The sequence below is a fragment of the Pocillopora damicornis genome, chromosome 12 (assembly GCF_964200805.1).
Source record: "Pocillopora damicornis chromosome 12, jaPocDami1.2, whole genome shotgun sequence".
Classification (NCBI taxonomy): domain Eukaryota; kingdom Metazoa; phylum Cnidaria; class Anthozoa; order Scleractinia; family Pocilloporidae; genus Pocillopora; species Pocillopora damicornis.
The window spans coordinates 249,212-258,071 of NC_142681.1; the positions used below are offsets into that span (position 1 = coordinate 249,212).

The following is an 8,860-nucleotide window of genomic DNA, read 5'->3' on the forward strand; positions in this document are numbered from 1 at the left end:
ACTTTATTGTGATTGGTTGGTTTGGTGGTCTTAGACGATTGCGCAAAGCCTGACCAAGCTTCCAAGACAAAATTATGCACATAATTATCAGCTTTGTAATGAAAAAAATGAGTCAATCAAAAAGGATCTGTATGTGCAAAAAAATTAGAAGTATTTGAGGGTGGGGTTGTGGGTGAGTCGTTTGAACAACACACTATGGCAAATCGTAGTCTTCTAGCTTAGAAGAAATTATATTCAAATTTAAACATCCCTCCAACTTGTCTCCAAACGGTATGAAGGTAAGGGTGCTGACCGAAATTGGCCTTAATGAAGAGGGAAAGGAATGGAAATTTGTCCATCCAATATTAGTGAAAAGACTGCGAATGAAATATTAACTATAAAGCTCAGAACATAATCACAATAGCTCACGTCTGAATGATAATAAACTTGTTCAGTTAAGGAACTGTCGGTTCAATCAGAAGAAAAGAAAGTTTGTATTATGCTAACGACCCTACCATTCATATAAGATATGAATGGTCCCAAGAATGAACTGCAATCCTATCTTTTCAGGCGAATAGTGGACCGTCTCTTGTTTGAGCATCATACTGAGCGCGGAAAACAATTTTGTCCGTTTTCTTGACCATGGCTCTAATCCTTTCTTCGTGAAAGCTGTTTGATCTTCGCTCTTAGAAAGACGACATAGGCCTCTATTTGCCAATCATCTGAAAGAAATTCTGCCTTTCACTTGCGACGATCATTCAAAGTTACGTCATAGTTCGCGCTTAATGGAAAGGCTACCTTACTCTTGATTTAGTCACATTTTTAACAAGTTCATAATTAGCAAGCCGCTTTCTAATTCTCCATCCTTCTTCCGTTTTTTTTTTTTGTTTTAAACCTAGCTTAACATCGTTTTTCTATTCTGTTGAGAATAATTTTCATTGTCCTTCAAATGAAAAGGTAATCTACATGGCCGAGTCTGTAACTAGCCGAAACGAAATTAAGATAACACGACTTATGCTCAGCTCGTGCTTTTCACGTGATAAAAGAGTTACACGAAACCCTCGACTGATATTTGAAAATGTTCCCCACTGACGCAAACCAATTATCACAGAAGGTCGTCTGATAATATTCAATTAGAACAAGTCAGTGTATAAATAATCCTTCGAAGGACAGGCGCCTAAGGCGTAAAGAATGGGCAGACTTTGATCAAGCAAACCGTACGCATCTTGCTTTCAATAAGGCAATTTATTTACAACTTGTATCGGCGTAAGAGTGTTAAAAAAAGCATAACTTAAATTTTCATTTTTTTTTTTTACACGTACCTATGTATAGTAATGTATATTTCACTGCAACGAAAAGGAACCGAAATAAATTATACGTACGAAATTCCTGAAAAGTTAAAAGTAACAGGTACACAAGATTTCAGTCCAATTTTTTTGGAAAAGTTTTGAATCAGTTTGGTTTTCCTTAACCTAAAATAAATACTAAGTATGAAATTATGAACACATCTTACATAATATTTTTCAAAGTTACAAATTTAAACCTACAATTCAAGCACAACCTTCAGCAACTTAACTTTTTAAAATTGATAATTTTTTTAATTAGCTGATTTTACACTTATTTCTTGACTTCACTGGCACCAATATGGGCAGTCTGCACAGAAAACTCAACAACATTTCTTATTTACAGCAAATATATTAAACTCTTCTAATGTAGCAACACCAGCCATGCTAGCCAACAAATCTTCAAAGACCCTTAATGTAAATGGACAAGTTCCATTTTTGTTAATCCATTTCTGACAAACACAAAATGAAATCAACATGAAAACACAACACAGTTGCCATGATCCTGCATGGGAGGCCAACCAGACTACAATTAATACAACAACCATAACTTAAATTTGGGAAGAAATTCCCTCTGCTTGGTTAAAAATTTATGCCTGTCTTCGGTGTGACCAAGTTGTTCTTAAAAAGATTGATCATTGTAGCATCAATTTGTACAAATGTTTATCATATTTATATGAGGCAGTTCTTCACTTATTTTTCTATCCAAGCTTGACTTGACATCCACCATTGTAGTTTTCTCTTGGCTTATAGCGCAGCCCACAGAGGACCCACCTCTTTCTCTCTCTGACTGTTACATAATCATGAATGTACTGATTGTGTACCAGTGGGTAATGTTGCTGTGCTCACAGTTGACACTGGCAATACCATACTTGGTAAAGAGTTACTTGTAATTTGCATAGGCTGCTGTGTGCCATTAGATGCTGGCTGCTGCATAGTGGCAACCTGGTTCAGTTTATTCATTTCCAACTGCCACCCTGGAACTTTCTTGGCTGTCATGTGTCTTCTTGCGTGTTTTGTTAAATGATCAGACCTCATGAAACGCCTTCCACAAAGGGGACAAGCAAAACGCTTTTCTCCAGTATGAGTCCGTCTGTGTCTAGCTAGTTCATCAGATCTTGCAAACCGCCTGTCACAGTTTTCCCATGTGCAAGGAAAAGGTTTCTCGCCTGAAAGTGTACAAAATAAACCCAGATTAAACATCAACTTTCATTTGAAGCCGAAAATTCCAAAAATTGGGGTACATCACTGTAAAAATGTCAGCAATGTTAAATCAAGAATTCTGAAATTTAACACCAAGCCCAGCAACAAAGAGCCACTGACAAGGTTACGTAATTAGATAAAATAATCGAAAAATATAAAATTCAGCGGAAAAAAATCTTAATTGATATCAAAGTTTCTAGAAACACTTTGCTTATGACAATGTTATTTACCTCTACAGTGATAACAATGACCAATTTTGGTTCGCAGTTTCCGCTCGCTCTTACATAATAAATCGCCTCGCACACTGCAATTTCACGTGATCAGCTAGTGGGTGTATAGCAGGCAGGACAAAGGTGTGTGTGGGTAAGACATGTCAATGCCAATACGAAAGAAATTCCGCGATATCAGAAAATCAAAGACTGTTGGTTAGAATCTATGTAACTGGGAGAACTACCTTAAACAGAAAACTTTCGATGATAAAAAGCCAAAATCTCACTTTGTTGTGTCAACACAGAAACTTATTAAATACCTGTATGCGTCCTCATATGCGCTTTCAAGTGGGAACTTTTGAAGTAAGTTTTACCACAGTTTTCAAACGAGCAAACGTGATTCCTTCGGCGACTGGGCTGATTTTTTCCACTCTCGGTTTCTTGTTGATTCTGTCCTTGAAATTGGGGAAGAAGTCCTGCTTGAGTGACAACAAAATTTCTCTGCTGTAACTGTGAAATGTTGCTGACTCCTGCGGCAGTTCCGTTTGTGGCTGCTACGGGGCAAAGTACAACTACAGCACCAGCTGGTAGATTCGGTCCGCCGTTTGCCAGAAGAACTTGATTCATATTTACTCCGTTTGGGAAAACTTTTAAAGGCAAGGTGGACATTGTTGCAGAAGGTGCGGCTGTAGTAGAAATCGCGCCTAAAGTAACATTTCCCGAAGTTGGAGAGCAAAGTCCAGAGTTGCCACGAGGAATTCCAAAATCGGCTGTTTCTTTAACTCCGTTGTTTTCATGCTATAAAAAAGTGGCACGAAATCGATTATGACTAGCCAGAATCAGAAATGAAAATTTAGAGGGATTCATAACCAGGAATAATAATACAGAAAAGTTTACTTTTCAATTTAAGGAAATAAATGTCGTTACCTTTTCTGGTTCGTCCTCAACGGAAGTCGCGCTGCTTAGCGAAGCGCTTGACGAATTTCTGCTTATAGAAGACAGCCCAGAGTCAGGACTAGGAGTATTCCTTTCTGGAAGATGAGGCGACCATTGACTCATTGCAAGGAGAGACTGAACTGCATCCAAGTCGACATTTTCGCTCGTTTCGCTTTGACAACCTTCACCATCCGAATGCACAGAATTCGTGTCCTCCTGATGTAAACACAAAAGAGCGTAAAAAAAATTAGTCACTCAATAACTTAGCGCATCTAAGCTTCCGAACTGATTTCACTTACTTCCATCTCTTTAGACGGCGACGAAGGCGTTGAAGGAGGAGACATAGGAAGAGCGTACATGACTCAGTGATAATCGTGCAAAAATTCTGCTGATGACTAAAAGCGTAGGGGATTTTTGTTATCGTTTTCTGTTGATTGAACTTAGATCAGCACGAAGATCATGCAGTACAGAGGGCGTTTGAGGGGGTTGGACCAATCACATAACACTTCCGGTGCGGTGAGCCAATCAGAGAGCTACCTTCATGTGAAAAGCGCGTGAATTGAAACGTTCTCACGTGTAGTAATAGACTGAAAACGAACTTTGTCCCTCTAAACGAGCACGGTTTGTTTACCTCTGCCAAGGCCAAAATAGTAAACACGTGATCACTTTTTGGTCAGGTGTAGACGATTCGTGTCTTTTTTCGTGACAACAATAAACCGAACGACTATTGTCTTGTCTAAAGGGTCACGCACAGATTCACACGTCTGTGGCAGAAGAGCGTTTATTGTCACGTTTATCTTCATGTAAAATGTTTTCGATTTCTTGTGAGCGACGAAAACCATCTGGTGAGTCGACAGTAAGAACGGTCACCTACACAAAGGCGTTGTTTGAAGGCCAAACCCAAATCTTAGATCATTTCTAATTTACTGAAAATCGGGCGTCACCCGAATTTAAACAATTTGAAGCAAATTATAAAGTTATTTGATAAAGACTTTGGAGATAAAGCTATGCACCGAAAGTGGAAATGACAACGAGATAAAAAGGAGCTTAAAAATTGCCTGAGAGCTCCATCAAACTGTATTTGATCAGTTACCGTCACGTTTCAACTACACATATCAATAAGGCGCTTTTCTTTCTTTTAAAATACTCAGAAGCTAACCGTAAACATTATGTGAAAAGCGAATAGTTGCCATAATAATGGCATTGATTTAACCAGGTCAGGTTGTGTTTGTTGCCTTTACCTGCTAATTTGACTATGATGTCGTGTTTATTTTCTTTAAGAGAAATAGCGTGTTGATCATACCGTCCAATAACGTGCTTTACATCAGGAACTATTTAAATGAAGGGGGAATGGATTGTCGAGTGATCCACGATTATTTAACTGCTTAATTTCTTACCAAAATCCCTCGTTTCTTATGTAATTTGCGTTTTTCTTTGCTTCTAGTGAACAGCAGTTTCCATACAAAAAGAATCACACAAGCGTCGCTGTATGACAAGAGACTAATAATAGTCAGATTTACACGGATTTTTCAAAGAAACTCATTTCTTTTCGTAACGAAGTTCCAACAAGCCAGCTTATTCCAGAAGCATTAGACTAAGTTTCTTTTTCTATATTCCCTTTGAAGGCGGTTAAAAGACTAAGTGTCAAAGGCTGGGATGCGTTTCAACAAATCTCTGCGAATATCCGTTCATCAATTTATGATAATTTTTGCCACTGGTCGCACTTTGTGTACAATTTATGTATCAGTGTCTTCCATTCAAGTGATGAATGCCTTTCATGTTTCGTTCATTTTTCTCTTTTTTTTAAGTTAAATGATAATCGATACACGGTTATATAACGTGTGAGCAGTTCTGTTTTTGAAATCTGTTGATTAACAAGTTCTAAAGTAAGGATGAAAATTGATTCCCCTTAGATCGCCTCGAAAACAATTGATCTTTTGTGTCTTGGTTTGCATTGTCAGCATCATCATCTCCAATCTTGACGAGGGTGAGTGATTTCGAAGCCACTGAGATAGAAAATGTAAAGTTTTGATACAGGCTCGCGAAATGGTTCGAATACTTCCGCTTTCAATGTTTACCATCAATTTTTACAATGCAGCATAAACCTTGGAAACAACATCAACTTACCTCTGGCTCTGAACATTCTTGCCGAACAGGAATTGGTATGATAGTGTGCGCATTACAAATCGTTACATTTCGTTTTTTCCGACCTTTGTCACCTTGGCATCCGTTCATACTGCTTAGACCAAGTTCTTCAGTAAAGAAGCATTGGGCTGTGTTCTCCCACAGGAATTGTCTCAGTTGTCCGTGAGCTGTTTTCGTTTAGACTTGCGGTAAATTGAAGCAGTTAAAGGTCGTTGAAGGCGGGGTCGAGGCTGGGAAGGGGTGTGAACATGAACAGCATGAAACGTTGTCCAGTGTGCCCATTGCTACTACCACCCTTAGCTTTCTGACCGAACGACTTGTTTAAAATTCATTATTGAAATCGGAAATTATGATTTCCGAGGAAGAATATTGGGAGAGCTCTATCAGAGGAAGAGCAGCTCGGTTTTCGCTTTGTCGGTGCACGTGTCCAGAGTCCACTTACCATTCCGAAACAACTAGCGGAAATTCCGATTGTTCATTGGTCGAGGACCATTGTCAATGAGAACACGAGGACTTGTTCGACGTCATATCACGCCATGAACACGGGTTCAACTCGAGTCCCTTTTGTACTTTGATCGAATTGTATTAACCTGGTTTTGTCGGATTTCTTTACGGGAGTGTTGTTGTACTATTGTAAAATGTTCCCCTGAAATCTTAACGTCTCTGGCGTTGTTTGAAAATTTAAAGCTGTTAACAAGTATAAGTTTGGACAAATTTAAGACAAAAAGGAAAAACCGGGTACCCGACTTTCTTTACTCTTTGCTGAATGTGTATATGAAAGGAATTATATGAATTCACGTGCGGTGGTGGAATTAATTAACAAAGTAATCTTCCTTGTAAATACGGTTCTCGAAATCTAGCTGAATTGCGTAAAAAATAGAGAAAATTGGACGCAGGTGAAGTTCAAAATTCAAATCTGAATTTGACTTATCGTCAATGGCGTTAATTTTGCGAATTTCACCTCAAACACGATCCCTTCATCTGCAACTTCATTTGCTAGTAAATACTGGGACAGACTGAAGACGTTGCATAATGATAAACCCGTCATATTGTTTGGAATCACGTCATATCCTACGGCGCGCGAGGAAATCCGACAGCGTTTCAGTAATTTCCGACACAAATTCGTCTTCTCAGAGAGCACGACCATACCGGGTTCACTTCATTTCACGCACTTTTTTACTGGCATGGGTCAGACAAACGGTCTTATGTCACATCAGACCACACAACACGTGACTGTCAAAGGCTTACATGTGGGTGGGTAGGTGGGTTGATTTGTGTAGATACTTTTCATTTCCTGCTTCCCACGTCGTTCTCTGAAATTAAAAAGGGGGGAGGGGGGGCCTACGGACGATACATCGTAGAATGTCAGTGTACTCTAACCCAGAGTTAGTCAAATTGTGAAGGCATGTTTTAATCCTCTGTGTAACTTGGAAGGACCACCGGGTTCCATAAGTGCACGTGCAGTTTTGTGATTTCACAACTACTTCAGCGTTGTAAATTATATTTCCTACATGCGAATCACTGATAATCGGGGAATGGAGGATGCCTTCCACCACACAAGAGATATCTACTATAGTGTACCTACGCCGGACATATTGAGATCTCGGAATCTTAGACCGGGCGAGTCTGATTTCCTTTTACCAGGGCTGTGGGGAAACTTGACCGTCACATCATATGACCCATCCATTCCGGAGGACACAGCTCACTTTGATCAAGTGAAAGAAGAGATGCCCTTATAACCTTTGTATCTATTAGATTCAAATATGAAAGACCTCTGTTAAGGGGAATGTTTTCTAAATATTGAGAGAGTCACCTGAGCGAATAAATAATTCACTGTACAGAATAGAGTCGTTCTTATATACGACTGGCTACCACGTACGTGGCACGGAATGTTAACGCTAAATCAATAAAAAAGGTCCGACATAGCTGCCCTTCATTGTTGTTGGAAAAATTTTGTCCTCTCAGCTAAGAGTGAACATCCAGTTGACTCTAGCGAAAGAAGTCGAGCAGGGCACGGTCAAAACGTTGCGATCCACATCGAGAGTGACTACAGCACGAGAAAAATGATAATATTTTATCATTATTGTAATTAACCACAATGAATAAACACAATATTTTTGTGATATTAGATATGAAGCGAGTGCCAGTCTCGCGGACGTTGTTACAGCGGACAAAGTGTTTGCTCATACAAAAGTCAAATATGCAGGCATTTTTTTCTCTTAGCATAATGTACCTGTGGAAACTTTGAACATTCTTTTTATTCATTTTTGTACCGACGACAAGTCAGAAGAAATCAGCAACTGAAAGAAGTAACGATGTGCATAAATTGTTGCCGTTCAAACACTGGAAGTTAAAAGTGTGTAATGCATAAGCGACGACAATTTATCATTATCATTTTCTTTCTTTGTATTTTCTATTTTTTTAATTATCATTTACGTTGATAACCATCTCTGAATTTTCGTAGTATTGGGCTCAGTCTCAGTTTATCACGGTGACATGGCAAGGAAACGTAATGAAACAAAGTGCAGGTGTTTGGTAGACAGGCCATTATTTGTTGGAGTTAAGTTCTTGTTTCCTCTGATCGAAGTTAAAGTCATTTAATTTTCCGGTCACTTGGTACAGAACAGAACTCAACAGAACACGACAGATCGAGTAAAATTCAATATCCTGAACGAAGAAAAAATACACAAATTATTTGCAATTACAGAGCCCATTCATAAGACCCGTCGAAATTGGAAGCAAGAGCCTGTTACAAATTTTTTATATCGCTACAGCCTTACCAATTAGGATTTTAAGGGTTGTCATTCAGACGACATTTGTTATTTGAAGCCAAATAGCCTCCCCGTTCTAAAATTATTGTTTTTTCGATGAAAAGCCTCAGATTTAAAGGCCGTACTGAGCAAGGTAGTGCTGAAAAGTGTTTCAAAAGCTATGCCATTAGATATAATTAAGTTGGGAGCAGATGTCTTTAAATACAGGCAGCCAAAATGTAGTTATTGAAAGTTATTGATACATTCTCGGTAAATTTGGTATGGGCCAAAGAAA

At 38.8% G+C, this 8,860-nt stretch overlaps 1 protein-coding gene and 1 long non-coding RNA gene across 3 annotated transcripts; one reads left to right on the forward strand and one right to left on the reverse strand.

The window, feature by feature from the left end:
• Positions 1 to 1,205: 1,205 nt before the first annotated feature.
• Positions 1,206 to 6,993, reverse strand: LOC149035950 (uncharacterized). Of its 2 annotated transcripts, none has more exons than XM_089190184.1 (4): positions 5,798 to 6,993; positions 3,662 to 3,886; positions 3,055 to 3,532; positions 1,206 to 2,491 (listed from the first exon to the last, which is right to left on the reverse strand). In XM_089190184.1, exons 1-4 carry the CDS (start codon positions 5,903 to 5,905, stop codon positions 2,124 to 2,126), a joined length of 1,179 nt encoding a protein of 392 aa, XP_089046310.1. In that variant the 5' UTR covers positions 5,906 to 6,993; the 3' UTR covers positions 1,206 to 2,123. The 2 variants fall into 2 exon arrangements, with proteins under 2 accessions (XP_089046310.1, XP_089046311.1); XM_089190185.1 differs by lacking the exon at positions 5,798 to 6,993 and adding an exon at positions 3,970 to 4,222.
• Positions 4,373 to 5,590, forward strand: LOC149035951 (uncharacterized). The gene is made up of 2 exons (XR_016181883.1): positions 4,373 to 4,515; positions 5,115 to 5,590. It is a non-coding gene; the product is annotated as an uncharacterized LOC149035951 (long non-coding RNA).
• Positions 6,994 to 8,860: the final 1,867 nt, after the last annotated feature.